The sequence below is a fragment of the Drosophila nasuta genome, unplaced genomic scaffold (genome assembly GCF_023558535.2).
Source record: "Drosophila nasuta strain 15112-1781.00 unplaced genomic scaffold, ASM2355853v1 ctg7_pilon_split, whole genome shotgun sequence".
Taxonomy (NCBI): Eukaryota; Metazoa; Arthropoda; class Insecta; order Diptera; family Drosophilidae; genus Drosophila; species Drosophila nasuta.
The window spans coordinates 46,399-63,362 of record NW_026869620.1 but is presented as its reverse complement, the minus strand read 5'-3'; the positions used below and the strand labels follow the sequence as shown (position 1 = coordinate 63,362).

At 38.0% G+C, this 16,964-nt stretch overlaps 3 protein-coding genes across 4 annotated transcripts; 2 read left to right on the top strand and 1 right to left on the bottom strand.

Moving 5' to 3' along the window:
* Positions 1-5,359: 5,359 nt before the first annotated feature.
* On the top strand, positions 5,360-6,661 carry LOC132798085 (ATP-dependent RNA helicase DDX47-like). The gene is made up of 3 exons (XM_060809807.1): positions 5,360-5,530; positions 5,597-5,855; positions 6,084-6,661. Exons 1-3 carry the CDS (start codon positions 5,360-5,362, stop codon positions 6,659-6,661), a joined length of 1,008 nt encoding a protein of 335 aa, XP_060665790.1.
* Positions 6,662-7,106: 445 nt separating this feature from the next.
* LOC132798088 (protein deadlock-like) lies at positions 7,107-10,474 on the bottom strand. The gene is made up of 3 exons (XM_060809811.1): positions 10,228-10,474; positions 9,899-10,169; positions 7,107-9,666 (listed from the first exon to the last, which is right to left on the bottom strand). Exon 3 carries the CDS (start codon positions 9,525-9,527, stop codon positions 7,410-7,412), a length of 2,118 nt encoding a protein of 705 aa, XP_060665794.1. The 5' UTR covers positions 9,528-9,666; positions 9,899-10,169; positions 10,228-10,474; the 3' UTR covers positions 7,107-7,409.
* A 1,463-nt stretch (positions 10,475-11,937) lies between these two features.
* On the top strand, positions 11,938-13,401 carry LOC132798087 (sentrin-specific protease 8-like). Of its 2 annotated transcripts, none has more exons than XM_060809810.1 (2): positions 11,938-12,053; positions 12,120-13,401. In XM_060809810.1, exon 2 carries the CDS (start codon positions 12,171-12,173, stop codon positions 13,209-13,211), a length of 1,041 nt encoding a protein of 346 aa, XP_060665793.1. In that variant the 5' UTR covers positions 11,938-12,053; positions 12,120-12,170; the 3' UTR covers positions 13,212-13,401. The 2 variants fall into 2 exon arrangements, with proteins under 2 accessions (XP_060665793.1, XP_060665792.1); XM_060809809.1 differs by having other exon boundaries at positions 11,946-12,053; positions 12,105-13,401.
* The last annotated feature ends 3,563 nt before the right edge of the window (positions 13,402-16,964 follow it).

Genomic DNA, 16,964 nt, shown 5'->3' with positions numbered 1-16,964 from the left:
ATACATACATGCATGCAGACATTCTCACACACTCACATAAATGCACATACTTATGTATGTATAGTATGTACGAATGCAATTTTGGTTAGAGTTGTTTTCTCCCTCAGGAGAGTTGTTCGTTACTTTAAGTTATTGGTTAGTCTTGGCTTAGGTTAGCAGAGATAACAAAAATACATGTACATATGTATGTAGAATGATGTCTAGAACGTATTTTTAAGATTTTCTCAACAAATCAGTCCAAGACTCAACTTCCAGCTCCTTTCTATGCACTTGATTCCATGCTATTTTTCGGTTATAATTGCATTTTAAGTGGCAGTTGCTTTTGGGATTTCGAGGCGTGTATTTGATGCGTGTCGTTGCCGCAAAGCAATCTTGCCAACCGCAGTGCTGCATTGTGCTTTCCTTAAGCTTTGGCGCCTAGTTTGCATGCAAACTTATTCCAAGTGAGAGAGAAAATGCTCTTCATGCTCTGCTCTGCTATGCAATGCTGCTTCTGCTGTTTTTTGCTGTGCAATTTTCCAGTGCCGAACAGCAGATTCCAGCAACAAAAATGCTATTGCGGTCCCAATTGTGTTTGACCAGTGGGCAACGTTGCATGTGCTGCCTTGCACCCTCTCGTTTCTCTTCTTTAATGTACGAATGGGACATTTCTCTGACATTCCGTTGCCGTCCATTGTAAGGTTTCATTTTTCGACTGGGTATTGTTATCAATGTACGCACCAATATGGTTTTCAATTGGAAACGTATGTATGTGGACTACGAAGTAATTTATTTGCTTTGCCTTTAAATAACACTTTATTTTTTATTTTCTCCTTAAAACCTTAAAACTCTCAGTCTGAAGATTTGACAAGCTTGAATGATTAGAATTGGCATTTAATAAGATATAAAACAATACGAGTAGGAAATCTTGTACATTTTCCATGCTTGTCAATCCATTTACATAGTTCCTAATGTAAAATTAAACTTAATAAAAATCGTTCAGAAATGCAACACAAAAGCTGCGGCTTCGCATCTTCCATTCAACGTGCGTCAAACTTTCCACTCCAGCGCAACATGTTTGATCCAGTTAAGTATCCTTTACATTGTTCAGCATCGAACTTGCATAAAACGTGTTTGATCAGCTTGTCGATAGTGCAGCACATAAGCAGTGTTGCCAGAATCTCTGGAGCAAAAATTGCTGGATTTCAGAAAAAAAATTGCTAAAAATTGCTAAAATTATACAAAAAATAGCCAACAAAATTGCTAAATATTTTAAATGACATTATTTATCAAGTTTGTACATTTTTAATTCATTTAAGAATAAAATCTTGAAATTAAAAATAAAAAAACAGGATTTCGTATATTTATGATTTTGTTAACACTTAGGGGGCAATTATAACACTTGAAATGCAGGTAACTTTTCAAGTCAGTGAACTCAAGTAGCTCATATAATCGAACCACTTGGTTAAATACAAGCCCCGATTTCATTGCAAACTGTTAATCGCAATTTTTGCAGTGTATGACAAAAGGAATACATAATAATAAGGATTTAAGTAAAATAGCTAAAATTGCCAAAAGAGAAATAAAAAGTTGCTAAATTTGTAGCTAATAGCATTTTTAAGTTTAAAAGTTGCAAATTAACTAAAGCAACTAAATTGCTAAACTGGCAGCACTGCTTCACAGTTTCACAATTTCACAATTTGTATTTAGCTAATGAGTGAACGAACTAAGTTCGCACATGAATTATAAACAAAATCGAACTAACATATAATGTAAATTTTATGATTAAACCTCAAAATACATCGTATCGGTAAAAGAGCTATCGGAACTTTTTTAAAAAGTGCCAAAAGTAGCCGAAGCTTTGAAAAAAAAATGGTAGATTTCTAGCCAATAGCATTTCACAAAATCTTACAGCTTTTGCAGTTTCAAAATAGCTAGATCTAGCAATAAATTAGCTAAAATGGCAACACTGCACATAAGTTCAACGCTCGGCAGCAACATGTTCGATTCCACCACACGCTGATCGAGCAGTTGAGCGCTTTCTGTCTGGCAGTTGTACTTAGAGTTGCCAATGTGATTTGTTCACAACTTTAAGGAAACAATTTTATCAGGCATGCTCCGGTTTTCACTTTCGGTTTTCGTTTTCGTTTTGAACCCGCTACTCATTTTGAATGAAAGCAATATATTTTGCGGTATATTTCTCAAAATATACCAAATATACTACAAAAATACTTAAAAATATACCAAAAGGTATATGTGGTATATCGATATAGTACCGCATTCAAAATATACCATAGACGGCACAATATACCAGATTGTCAGACAAAGTAACTAAGACCCCCAGTAAGTAGGCGTTTTTGCCCATACAAAAGTATTTCTTTAATAACTTCAACAATTTTTACCTGATTGCAACCAAATTTGTAGGAAACATAACTACTGTAGTAATTATTGTATATAATTGGTAACTTTAGCTTTAAAATTAAGCTTGTTATTCGATTTTTTTTGATTTGCGGGGGCGGAAGGGGGCGTGGCAAAAAATTGAAACAAACTTGATCTGCGTGCAAACATAACAAATGTTGTCGAAACAAAATTATAGCTCTATCTCTTATAGTCTCTGAGATCTAGGTGTTCATACGGACGGACGGACAGACGGACAGACACACAGACGGACAGGCGGACATGGCTAGATTGTCTCGGCTGTTTACGCTGATCAAGAATATATATACTTTATAAGGTCGGCGATGCCTTCTTCTACCTGTTACATACATTTCCTGCCGGCACAAAGTTATAATACCCTTCTACCCTTTGGGTAGCGGGTATAAAAATTGGTGCTCCCGTTTTCACTTTCACAAGATTTTTTCGAATTCCAAAACGAGAAAATTTGACTTGCCGAAATGAAAAGTAAATGGTTTTTCTATATTAAATCGGATCTTATTTGCAAAAGGAAAAAAAGTAGTTGACTTATTGGTTTATTGTCGTTCTTTTAAGATCTCTAGAAGATCAATTAGGCTAGTAATTATTTTTAAAACGAGTAATTTCTGACCCCACCTCAAATTTGGATATCAAATTTTGCCGTCGGCAACAACAATTTTCGTTTTGGTGAGCGACCGATAAGTCCGACACCATGAGTTATCGCCTAAGCTGCCATACTTTTGATAGAATTAAAAGTTAAAAGTTAAAAATACTTGTATAATCAAATGGATAGCGATAAATTTGTTGAAGTTGGGTAAAATATGTTTTTTAAAAATTAATTTATTTAACTTAATTACTTATGTGTTAAAATTTTATAAAAAAAAATTGTTGGAATAGCCGGTGGCATTCCCTTTTTTATGAGAAACAACTGATTGCCGTTCAATTGATTTTTTTAAAGAAAGTTTTAAATCTTTATTTGACAAAAGACAAAAGGCAAATATATTTTATTCAGGGGAAGCATAAATAAACAATGCAGGATGAAAATATCCTTATGTGAGTTCAATCCACGCACGAAATTTGACATACAAAAGATTAATTAATTTTGTGCCTGCAAGTTATGTATAAATTATTTAAATCAATTAAATTGTTTTACTTTAACCAAGAGTTTGATTAAATTGATAACACCTGAAATCCAAGAACTTGAAAATGAAAGGCGGAGTATTTCTTATTACTGTTTATTACAGGGCCGATGTGCCTCTGTTCGAATAAAGAAATGAACTAATACATAAAATCAAACAAAACAATCCCGCAACTTATGGTTACGAGATCGTTTCATAGCGGCCACGCAAATATGTCGTGGTTGCCGGCTATGCAACGACATCCGGTCAAATGCTTATTCAGATATTTGGCCAGTGTCGTTTCGGTCAGCGCACTCAGACCGTTTGTTTGTCTTAACTTATATGTATGTAACAGACAAAATGTGGCATATCCGACCCAAAGACAATATAGCAACTTAGCATGTCTGTCTCTACCAGAGAACGGCACGGGTATACACACTCAATCGGTGCACCGGTTACTCATGTGCCTTTTCGGTATACTTGCACTCATAAGTGTGAGTAGCCAAAAATACACACACTCATGAGGCTTATACTCATGAGCAATAAGTGTATCGAAAGGCTTATACTCATGAGCAATAAGTGTATCGAAAGGCTTATACTCATGAGTGTGAGTATCAAGAAAGGCCCGACACTTATTGTGCAAGTGCCGAGGCATACTCGGCAATTTGCGATCGGTGATTCTATGCACTCGGGTAAAGCCGGTGCCGGTGGTTATGGGTAAGTTTATCCGATACACTTGGTAAAAAATATGAGTGGACCGGCTCGATTGTATGTATGTACATACATATGTATGTTTGTATGTATGTACATATATTGAGATGCAAGAAATGCCGTCGGCTTTTTGTATTGTTCTTGTTATTGCTGGAGCGCTGTTCTTGCACTCATTTTATTTCTTGAAAATTTAAATTCGAAAACTATTTTTTGGCTTTGTGTAGTGTATTTATTTGATGTCATATATAATTAATAAAAATTTAATTTAATTTAAAGATTAAATAATAATTTAATTAAGAATTTTTATATATTGATAAGGAAATATATTTTGGAAAATCCGGGTTTTATATAGAGAAATTTTACCTGTTTTATGAATTCTTGGGTTTTTTATATTCATCAATAACCGGAAAATCAGAAATTTTATTACCAGTTTATAACACTATTGTAAATGCCTATATAAACAAAAGGGTATTTTGCAAATTTGTGCAATTTCCATAAATTTGAGGAAAAACCACCTGATATTTTATTTGACCATTTGTCAAAGTAAAAAAACACCCAAAAATCATTCAAAGAAGTCAAAAGTCATATAACTTTTCATATGAAATCTACCCGCGAGCCGCGACACACAAGCATCAATAGGGGTGGGGGAAAAACACCCGAGTATTTGCTCAGACACCCGAGTGTCTGATCAAACACTTAAGTGTCTGAGCAAAACACTTGGGTGTCTGAGCAAGACACTTGGGTGTTTTTCAGAATTTGAACAGATACTCATAAGACTCAAGCCATTTTGTCTAAAATGATCGGTTGCACGAAGAACAACCACCGGCAAGACACAAGTGTGTACAAGCCGAGTGCCTAAAATGATCGGGTGCCGAATAGGCAAGTGCACGAGTAGCACTCGCACTCTTAAAAGTACGGGTGTGAGTCGAGTGTCGAAATTTGCCACCCGTGACGATGTCTGACCGGCACTCAAAAATTTATGGGTGTGAGTTGAGTGTCGAAATTTGCCACCCTTGACGATGTCTGTCACACACCAACAAGCACGTTCTTCTCTCTCCGAACACGTGTGGCAACTGGAAGAATATGTAACAAAATGTCGGAAACTTCAGAAGACGAGCAAGCGCAATTGCAAACAAGCGATGAAGATCTCAGTGCTGACGAAGAGCCAAAAAAGCACAGATGCCGGGGAAGAGGATGAGGAAGACGACGGCGACGATAAAGAAACTGAAAATGAGTCTGATGACGATGCGTCCGCGGCCGATGAGGATAAAATTGAAAATGGCGACAAAGCGCTAACGTGGAAAGATCTTGTAAGTTACTTAAGTTAATACCAAGCAAACTGCAAATGCTAACCACAAAGTTTTTAATGCGCTTAGGGTCTCAATGAAACACTGTGCAAGGCTTGTGATGAGATAATGTGGAAGGCGCCTTCAAAAATTCAAAAGGAAGCGATACCAATTGCCATACAGGGCAAGGATGTAATTGGTTTGGTAGAAACAGGATCGGGTAAAACCGGCGCCTTTGCGCTGCCTATTTTGCATGCATTACTAGAGAATCCGCAACGTTATTTCGCACTGGTCTTAACGCCACCACGTGAACTCGCATTCCAAATTGGTGAACAATTTGAGGCGTTGGGTGAGTTTCAATTATATTATATTTAGTACTAGGAATAATCCAACACAATGATGTTAAAACCTTTTTGATTTTATGTTTGTAAAACGTAAATATGAAATGTATTATTTCTTTATTCGTCACTACCTCTGAGTTCCCTACCTTCTTTCGAATGTAAGGCGTAAATATTTGTGACATGTTAAAGTGCATGTTTTTGTTCTTTGACTTTAAGGCAGCAGCATTGGCATTAAGTCTCCAACAAATATCAAACTGTCGATCAGCTACAGCAATATTATCTATTTATACCTGTAAAATACAAAGACGTCTATCTGGTGCATATCCTCAACGAGCTGGCTGGCAACAGTTTCATGATCTTCTGCAGCACTTGCAACAACACTGTGAAGACTGCCTTGATGTTGCGAGCTCTGGGCTTAGCTGCGATTCCGTTGCATGGACAGATGTCGCAGAACAAACGCTTGGCAGCGCTCAACAAATTTAAGGCGAAAAATCGTTCGATTTTGATATCCACCGATGTTGCCTCACGTGGTCTTGACATTCCCCATGTGGATGTGGTGGTTAACTTTGATATACCCACGCACAGTAAGGATTACATACATCGTGTGGAACGCACAGCGCGTGCCGGACGTTCCGGGCAAGCCATCACTATGGTCAGTCAGTATGACATTGAATTGTATCAGCGTATCGAACATTTGCTGGGCAAACAGTTGCCTCTGTACAAATGCGAGGAGGATGAGGTGATGGCTCTGCAGGAGCGTGTGGCGGAAGCACAACGTATTCGGAACAGTTTACGGGTGCGCGCAAGCGCATGAAACCCATGGGCAAGGGTGGGAATAACAACTATAAGAGCAAGGGGGGCGCTGGAGTTACCTTCTCTACCCTATTCGTAGAGATGTAGAGTCTACGACAAACCAAAAGAGGCACGATCCGACTGGACACAATCGGAACGACCGTTATATAAAAAACGACAAAGAAGAGAAGACAAATTTGCGAAGTGACGTTTGGTTCGACTAGTCAGTCGAGTGTTAACACAGGAACAGAACAGATGTCGAAATAAAAAAAGAATGAAAGGAATAAAAAACAACTGAGCGTTTTGATTTACACCACCAAAAGAAAGCATCTACACCAATAGTGTTATCAATCTATTGGTAACTCTGGCGGTGCCAAAAAGAATTGGAATCGTGGCAAAAAGCGCAATTAATTAGTAATCATATAAGTAATTTAAATAAATGTACAACAAAAATGTTCTGGAAAGAAATATATCGTTTTATTTGTGTGTGATTAAATTGATGAAAACAGATAGCTTTAAAACGAAAGATCGTAACTGCTGGGTTAGGGTTTGTCCACCCAGCTCTTGGTGCGTGGCCGAAGCTCTTGGTGACGCTTAAAGTGTTGCTGCTGCTGATCACGAGAATGTTGCGGTCGCTGTTGCCGATCTCGAAAATATTGATGTTGCTGTTGATTATCACGAAAACGTTGATGCTCAATGGAATACGGCGAATAATGTTGCTGTTGTTGTTGTTGGGGATATTGATGCTGTTGCGAATGAATTTGTTGCTGCTATTGATGAGATGACTGAAACCGCAGGATTGCAAGCAGCAGCAATTGCAGTTGCGCATTTGGCTGATCTGCGCAATCGTTGTATAAGATTTGAGCAACCGTTGTCACAGTCGAGTACGAGCCCTCTATAGGAGTAAAAAGAACCAGCTGACATACATTATTCTTGAGCATTTCATTTTTCTGGGTCACAGCAAGCTCGGCAATTCGACTGCCGAACTCCAGAGGAATAGGAAATGCACGGGTATTAAAGAGTTCCTCCAATTGCGGCATATAATTGTGCCAATATTCAATGGCCAATATTTTGAGCAACTCGTTGATTAACAGCGGATATTGCAGCAATTCATTTGGTTGCCACAGATATTTCATTAGGTGAGCGACAGTCACCTGTGATGACATATGAAAGCGTAACAGCGTTTCGTAGATATCGACTATAAATGGTGCACACAACTCCATATACAAACAACAATCGTTAATCATCCTGAGCATATAGTTGCGCAACTGACGACTGCCAAAGATTGTGGCAAACAAAGCGAAATACTTTTGAAATAGAAGCCTATGGCGCAATATGAAGTTATAGCAGTCAATAAGTTGTTTATTGGTCATGGAGTTCAGACGACGCCTGACATCACCAATCTCGCTGAGTTGATGATTGCAGTTGGGATTGGCGCAGGAACCATCCAAATATTTCCAGCATTTGATGTCAAACGCGGCGCTGTTGCGTCCCATGCCCCTGTAGATGGTAAAAGTGCTGGACACGCTGCTTGACGCTGCTGGCTGCTCAGACCTTTGATAAGGTGGTACAAAGATGGGAACTGCATCCGGAACTGCTGCTCGTATCGGCCTGCATATCTGTGTTTCTGGCTTCAGAGGCTTTTGCCGCTGCAAATTAGCTATCGTGGGCTGGTGTGGATTGCCATTGAAGAACGGTTCTTTCTGAGCATTGCATCTGGGCAGCTGGCGATTGTCATTTACTAAAGACTCTTTTTGTTGCTGTCTGCCATTAACGACTCGATGTTGCTGCTTGTGCTCGATGTTGTTAGCAGGCTGTTGCCTCGCTTCCTCGGACTCTCGTTGTTGCTGCTCTCCATTCACCAACGCCTGATTATGTGGTTCCTGCAGCGTCTCAAGCTGCAACTTTGGATTATTCGTTTTCTTGGGAATACGAAAGCTGCGCAAGTCATTAAGTGATATGTTGGTTTCTACAGCATTAGTTGCAGGATGAGCTGTAGCTTCTGGACTGACAGCAGCCGTAGTAAGTGCTGTCAATGGACTCATAGAGTCAACAATTGAAGCAGCAATATCTGATTCATTCCTATCCATTTCATTCACAATTGAATTTCGCTCATCATTGTCGTCCATGCCGCCATCCCAGGAAGAGCTCAATAAAAGGACATCGTCCGAGTCGATTTCGAAATTAAGCTCATCTTGCAATAACGCGTCCTGCTCTAAGGGAGTTTTGTCATTATTCTTATTCTGTTGTATTGTCGTTTTAAGATTGTCTTGCTCGACCAAAGCAATATTATCTGCTAAGTTTGTCAAGTTGGGATCATGTTCTATCGATGCATTTTCTGATCCTGTCTCCGAGGACAAATATAGATCATTTTGTAGCATCGTTCGACTTATTTCCATTGAGTGGATATTATTCTGCAATATTTCTATGGATTCCTGTGTTAAGTTAAGCTCATCGTCTAACATTGTATTCTGTTCTAATAAATTAAAGTTCGTTGCTAAGCTGTTTGTAGCTGCCTCCAATTGATTGAAATCAACATTTTCTTGGTCAGCATTTTTGTCAACATTAACAGGTTCTTTTTTTTCGCTGTCTTTCTCTGTCACTATCATTAGACTACTGAGATCTTCCGCTTCAACAACTTCTAGAGTTACAGCTTCTTCTGTGCTTGAAGTATTGTTGGCTGAGGGTGGCATGTGAGCAGTCGGTGCCATTATCTGTGGTAACAAAAAAAACTGATTTGCTATGCACTCAACTGATTTCGCTCGCCTAATTCGAGGCGGCTTAGACTTTAATTTGTCTAAATTAGATTTGCCAGGCACTTGTTGTTTCTCATTTTTATCAATCTTATGGTCCCCTTTTTCAATTGTGAGCTTAGTTTGTGTGCGCATTCGTTTTGCAGTTGCTTCGTTTTGTTCTGTCAAGTTTACAGAGTTTATTCGCTTATTTTTAGTTGCGTTATTGTTTGTTGATTTTTTTTGTTTGAGCCTTTTCCTGTTTGGGGCTCGTGCCTAACATTAAAAGATCGCCCTGAAACGGGGAAAATCATTAGTTAAGAACAAACAAATGACAACAAAATTGAAGAGCTTTGAAGCTTCTTTGAACTTCTATAGCACATAAGTTTTAGTAAAGGCTTTAGAATCATAAGCACAGTCGATTTGAATATCTCTGCGATTTTCAATTCATTATGTTTTAGCGATAATCTAAGAAACTCGTAGGTCTTCTATATATTCTTTACTTAATAATTCAATAATTTACGTACATTATCCTTGTGCTTTGCCATCTCTGTTTTCAAATGCATCTGCCGCTGCTTCGATTTAAATTTAATATCCGCCAACTGCTGATTAAAATTATTATTGTCAACCACACATCGTCGCGTGGATCTTCTTAACGGAATTATTGGTTCCACTTTGATTTTATCTTTCAGACGATTTTTTTAATGCCGACAGCGGTTCATCATCTATATCGGAGCTTGTATTCAAACTTTTTGAAATTTCCATATTCTCCTCAAGCTCATCCACTAACTTTTCCACCTGCAGAAATATTTCAATTTTTATCGTTTATTTACACAATTACAATTTAGAGACTCACACTTTGAACACTTATATAGGGTTCATTGTTATCGTACATGGAATTCAGGAATTCTTCGTAAATTTCCTGCCACTGTCTGTCCGTGTATTTGTCGATGCCCGTTTGGTCCACAACCTGATTCCAAAGGCGAATAATGTCACGTTTACGCATCGTTATTGATAAATATAGTTTAATTTTAATGTCACGTTGGCGTTCGAAAATGAGAAAAGGAAGATGACAATTAGAGATGGTCGAAAGTTAATTTTATGTCATCAACTAGAGATGAACAATATTTTTTATTCATATCAGATAACTGAATACTCAATTTCAGTGCTGTAAAGTACAAGGGTAGAGACTCTCTACGTCCGTCCAAACGTACAATTGAATATCTGAGACTATGAGATAGAGCTACAATTGTTGACAGCTCATGTTATTATTGCAGACAATAAAAGCGTATTTTGTTCAAACTAATCGTAAGCCACATTCAATCACATTCATTTCTTTGTATTGTGTATGTAAAAAGTCGTTAAAACTAGATTCTATACTTTCGCTTTGGCAGCTATCGGTTTTTCGATAAAATAAAATAAAGTGTTGATCGACGATGAATAAATTTGATATGTACATTTAACTAACAGGATGTTGCCAGATCACCACATTTTGTTCAATGTTCAAACGTAAAATTAGCGTTTGAATTAAAATCATCCATATAATTTTTTGTATATTTTGACGTTGACGCACAAGCATTAGCATCTAGTATAGTTTCAAGTGACCCAGCAGGCAAACAAAAAAATGTTTAGCCATGCCTTAAATGGAAAATGTAATCTTCAAATATTTGTTGCACAACTAGTAATATAAAATAATACGATAATTATAAGAAATAAATATAATAATATTTATCTATGTACATATTAGATATATAAGGACAGTTGAAAGATTAAAGCTTTAATTTGTAATTTATTTTGTACCTACTTCATAGATTAATCAGACGTCAGAGACTTGCATATGTAGCCATCGCTACTCTACTCTAAATTTAGGTTTGTAATTTTATATTATTACTATATTATAATATATAAATAAATGAAATACAAAAATTAATCACTATAAATACTAAATCGAACAAATATAATTTTTATTTTAGCATAAAAAAAGTAAAAAGGGGTAAAAAAAAAAAAACAAATTTAATATTATTTTTATTTTATTATTATAATATTAACATAATTATTATAATATAAAATTGAAATAAATATATAATAAAAACACAAATGTTAAAATGAAATTTAATTAATTTCTCCGTTGTCTGGGACTATTTCATTTTTATTCATTTAAAGTTTGGTATCTATTATATATATTTAATAATTATAAATTATAAAAATAAATGCTGTCGATAGGCCACTATCGATGTTTTTTGGCACTTCAATGAGAGAAAAATTAAACAAAGTATTAAAGTGAGGCATCGCAAAACTTAAAAAAAATATATTAAGTTGCCGGAGTTAAAATACTAAAAGCCGCTAGCCGCTATTTTACAATTTCTTCTTCATTTGACAATTTAAAAAACGCTAGATATATTATGAAAATAGATACACTAATGATATGTTTTAATAACCCATTTGAATTAATCGACAAAAAGTTAGCACAGGCTCATCGATAAGCTGTCACCGCCAAAAGTTTAGCATCTTCGACGATGTGGCAACGTTGTGCGTACTTAGATTAAACATTTAAGTTTCTAACGTCGCATTGCCATTGAATTTGTGTGTCGCAAGTCGGCTTGGGATTCATTTGTAATTTGAAATTCGTATTGTATTTTTTCGCTTTCATTCAACATAACAAAAAATACTGTATAATTTTGTGTAAGTTTGGCATCGCGTGCATTTACCGAGCTGCTGTCAAATTAATTGTAGTCCCAAAATTTAAAGCCATTTAGCGATCATCGGAAAAGGAGCAATACAAAGCGAACAAGCATAAAGATGCCACGAAACGTACGACAAAAGAAGCGCGCCGAGCGTCGCATGCAACAAGCTAAGAATGCCACCATTGCCCCAGTTGGCGTGCCAGTTGCTGTCTCTGTGGGCAAGGAGAGGTCGTTGCAAGCTTCGGAGTGCAATGGCAAGAAGAAGCCTGGCCACAGCCAGATGGATAAGCAAGCCATGGGTGATGGTGGAATGAAGTGTAGCGACAACGACAACGACAACAAGAACGAGAACGAGAAAGACGAAAACAACATTAAAAGCAACAGCAACGAGAAGAACAACAATATCAGCGATGATGACGGCGACAACTATATCGAAGGAAGCGACAAGAACGCGTGCTCGAGCAACAGCAACAGCAGCCTCAACGTCAATGCGAACATGAGGAAGCCGCGCGCATCTCGCGCTGATCCGATATTGGCAGCACTGAGCCGCAACTCGCTGCGCATGAGCGATGTGCAGCTGCTGCATGGTCCGCACTGGATCAACGAGGCGATTGTGAACTTCTATTTCGCCTACATGGAGGAGATCAAGTACAAGACCAACGATGACTTTCTCTTCCTCACGCCCGAGATGTCGCAGTGCATGCTGTACATGGACGACAAGGAGCTGCACTCGCTGCTCGTTGCCCAGTACAAGGCGACGCGCAAGTCCTTCATATTCATGGCCTTGAATGGGGTGCGCACTCGGGATCGTAATACGGCGCACTTTACGCTCTTGGTTGCCTCGCGACCCGACAAGGCCTTCTATCACTTTGACTCGTATGGAGGCAACAATTCAAGTGAGTCGCTGGAGCTGTCCAACAACATCAAGGATGTGCTGGAGATGCAGCACGCGCGCTTCCGCTGCCAGCGCTGCTTGCAGCAGACCAACGACTACGATTGCGGCATTCATGTCATTTGCATGGTCGATCAGCTGACCGACTATGTGAATCGCTATGACAGCCTCGATGGGGTCCAGCCGCTGCCCCAGGATGTCGTCAAGGCCAAGCGCAATCAGCTAATCAAGCTCGTCGCATCGCTGGGTAAGCTCATCGCTTAGAATGAGCCCATCTACGTCGTTCTCTCCGTCTCTCAAAAACACAGCGACAACAACAACGACAACTACTGCAAAATGCGGTAGAAACTAAAACAAAAAATGCGTTTGTCTTTTGTGAACACACACAACACTAACACACTGTAAGAAGCAACTTTTCAGCATATTGACAGAGACATTAAATGACATTGAATAATATTTTCATGCGGTATTTCTTTTTGATCGAGGGAGATTTGTAAGGGAGAAGTTTGCTCCTTTCTTTTCCTGCTCATACCGATTGTTAAAGCTAGAGCATCCGAATTGCGTGACAATTCGCAACGATCAAGCAACAATTTATCGAAAAACCTTGCAAATACATTTATTTGATACTTGGGAATGGAGTGGTGCAGCTGCATAGCAAAGATTCATGTGCCGGCCATGAAGATCCTAACCTCACTTCGTTTAACATTTCAACCTTGCTCTTTGCCTCTTTGGGACACTAAGTAAATAAGAACACAGTAAATACTTTTTGATGCACGTGCTGCCGCAAATGTTTTGTTTGCTGTTTGCTATTTGGTGGCGGCTGCTCCCTTCGTGCTCCTTGCTTCAATCGCTTGTGCTTCTGGCTCCTGCTTCTGCTCAGTAAAGTGTAAACTCAATTTACGTGATCGAATTTTTTCCATGGCACTTTACGTGTAATCAGATTCACAGCATGCTCTTCTAGCACACACACACACAAACGCACACAGAGAGGGGAAAAACACACTCACACTTTGCGTTAGTCTCAAGTTTTTAGTTTGGTTTCAGCTTCAACGGACACTTCGTGTGTACCATGGAAATCAACGAGTTATGTATGTCGCATCCAAGTTCTTTCCTAACTTTATTAAAGACATTTTAAAAACTTCATTTGCTTAAAGTGTGCATTGATAAACAAATAATAAAGTACTACTAAAAAAAGTAATTATCCAAGAGTTTAAATTTAGTGTAAGGAAATACTTAAATTGCCAAATTGCATTAAAAGCATAGCTCTGCAATTTGAAGTGAAGGCGAAATTGCATTGTGTTGAAAAGGGAAATAATTGGAAGACAATTGGAAGATTGAGCAACGCTTTCGAGGAAAAGAGAATCGATGGCACCAAAGTGAGACAACAAAAAAAGCATTCAGCTTTTTAACGAAAAAAAAAGAGTATTTACGATTGCGGCTTGGCACAAGAATGATGCCAAGTTTCAATTCGGGAGATTTTGTTGTTATTTATTGCGTGCATTATTTGCACCGCCGACTATTACCGAATTGTATGTGGGCAAAGGGGAAGGGAGGGTGGATGGATGAAGAGCGGTAAAAAAGAAAAGCATGAGATGAACATGAACAGGTAACTGTGTGGTTGCTATTGTTTTATTGTTTGACTTGTGTGTGACGTGTGCTCGTTTCTGATTTTTATGATATTTGTTTTGCTCTTCATAGACAACGCAGCTGCCCTGTGTGTCAGTGGCTACTCAACACATACATTCATATGTATAAAAGGATTGTGTATTTGTGTTTGTAGGCGTGTGCGTGAAAAGCACTCTACGGGCACTCGCGGACACACGCACACACGCACAAGCACAGCTGAGAACACACACAGGAACGTAAGAGTGTTTTGCAGCTCGTTATTTGTTACTCAATACTCGATACTTGCGACGGCAATACTAAATACTCAGTGCCATGTACTGCGTAGTGAGGACTGAGTAGACCTGCAGCTCAGCAACGATAGTTAGGTTAGGGACGATTTTCATGCACGTGTGTTTTTCGCAACAGGTTCAAAAGGAACCTGGAAGCCGCAGATGATGGCTTTAAAGCTGGCACTTGTTACTCTGACCGCAAAAAGAATTGGTGTGTCCAAAATACTCGCGCTTGGTTACTCTTGGCTTGCTGGTTAATGAACCATGAACCAATAAAGGGACACACATGGCACACGCTTGCTTCTGCAACAGCAGCAGAAAATGGAAATAAGCAGCTAGGTGACGGCGAAGTGTGAGTGTGCGTTTATTCCGTATGGTAATGGCGAATCTTCCCTTCTTTCCCCTTCTCCTTTTTCCTTCTTAATGCACCTCAATGTTGACCGGTATCATGTCAGCTAGTACCAGAGCTACCTCATTCACCATTGTCGTTATTCCTGATCTGGCGCAACGGCAAAGATTATAGAGGCGACAACCCTGGCTAGGAGGACTTGTTTTCCGCACACCAATGTAACTGCGATGATCGATGCTAAGCTGAAGGCACGATTCTAAATGAAAAATTGTTGAGACGTCATTTGGCAAGTGTATAGTACGGAACCAGTCGCCTTCTATAGTACAATGTAGACAGTAGTTGTATACATCCGAAGAGTTTAATGTAGAAAATCATCATTATCATGATAACTACGCATTAGAATCTAAACGCAGTATTTTCCGGATGACCTGGACACCAGACTGTCTGGTAAACACGTCAAGTACAAATTCCCCCCAGCACAGGCGAGGGAAATTTAAATGTCCCTGTGACTGACATGATACTTGAATCTGGTAGAATCTCAGTACCGCATATTAGGCAAAACGGTGGACAACCGCTGTGTTGTCTGCTACTAAAACACAGTTAGCAGTACTGAAGGGAAAGTAGTGTAATAATAATAATAGTTCGCTATTCCTATGAGCGGGAAATACGAGGCCAATGCCACTCCAGCACTTATAGCTCAATTCAATCTAATCTTTGTTTTGTAAGCAACGTTTAGATCTGATAGCAAAGTGTTGAAAAAAAATAGATTTATATTTTGAAACATTTGAAAAATTTAGTTGATTAAATTTAAATCAAGTAAACCTGATTAGTGTTCATTTTGGTGTTTTTTTCTAAATGGAGGATCTTTTTGCCTTCGATGTTATTTGAAAACATTAATAGATTGACAGAAAGTTATCCAGCTGTTTATATTTAAACTTTAAACTTGTTATAGCAATTTGATAATTCATAATATAATTTAGCAATGAGCAACGAGTACTACAGCGTTTTGAGACTGCGAATTTCAAACTGCGGAACAGAGCAACAGATGCGCACAGAAGTGATATATTGCCACAGAGGGCGAAAACCGTTGCAATAACAACAGCAACAACAACAACAACATCGAGAACAATTGCTAGAAAGGATGTTCACACGTGGCACAAGTAATTCTACTCTTATATGACGATAATTTTTTACCGTTTTGCCATAAAATAAGCTGGAATTTTATTCACACAGGCATGGCAATATTTTGCTCAAACAACACTGACACTAATTTCAATTGCTTGAAATAATTATGAAAATAATTAGAATGTGAACTCAAAGGGGAAATGAAAATGTTCGACTTGGAAATACTGATCTTAAAAATCAATGAAAATATGCTTACGTCATAATAAATATATTTATAATAATATGATTTGCTCAACATTATATCTTAAAAGTGAAGCTAAAAAGAAATATTCTATTATTCAAAATAAATTTAAAAGCTAACCATTTTCATACATTTCATGCAGTTACTAAATTTGTTTAGAATACTTTAAAAAGTTTTAAAACTTCAACTTTAAAATGTAAATTGATATGTAAACAGTCATGCAATTATAGTATATTGCTCTCTTAGTCTGTCCTAAAACGTTGTGACTATAAAAATAGTTGATTACATAACTTTAGAGTTTATTATTATGCTGAAAGTTGTGGCCAAGATATTAAAATAAAGGTTTGCAGTGTGTCCAGGCAGCAGATAAGAACATAAAATATACACATATGTATTTTTTAGTTATT

What these genes read in the sequence shown, in the direction of transcription:
- LOC132798088 (XM_060809811.1), bottom strand. Translation starts at nt 9,527, where the DNA reads ATGCGCACACAAACTAAGCTCACAATTGAAAAAGGGGACCATAAGATT.
- LOC132798085 (XM_060809807.1), top strand. Translation starts at nt 5,360, where the DNA reads ATGAAGATCTCAGTGCTGACGAAGAGCCAAAAAAGCACAGATGCCGGG. An exon ending in CGCTAACGTGGAAAGATCTT is followed by an intron (nt 5,531 to 5,596) that starts GTAAGTTACTTA and finishes TAATGCGCTTAG; the next exon opens with GGTCTCAATGAAACACTGTG. An exon ending in TGAACAATTTGAGGCGTTGG is followed by an intron (nt 5,856 to 6,083) that starts GTGAGTTTCAAT and finishes ATTGGCATTAAG; the next exon opens with TCTCCAACAAATATCAAACT.
- LOC132798087 (XM_060809810.1), top strand. Translation starts at nt 12,171, where the DNA reads ATGCCACGAAACGTACGACAAAAGAAGCGCGCCGAGCGTCGCATGCAA.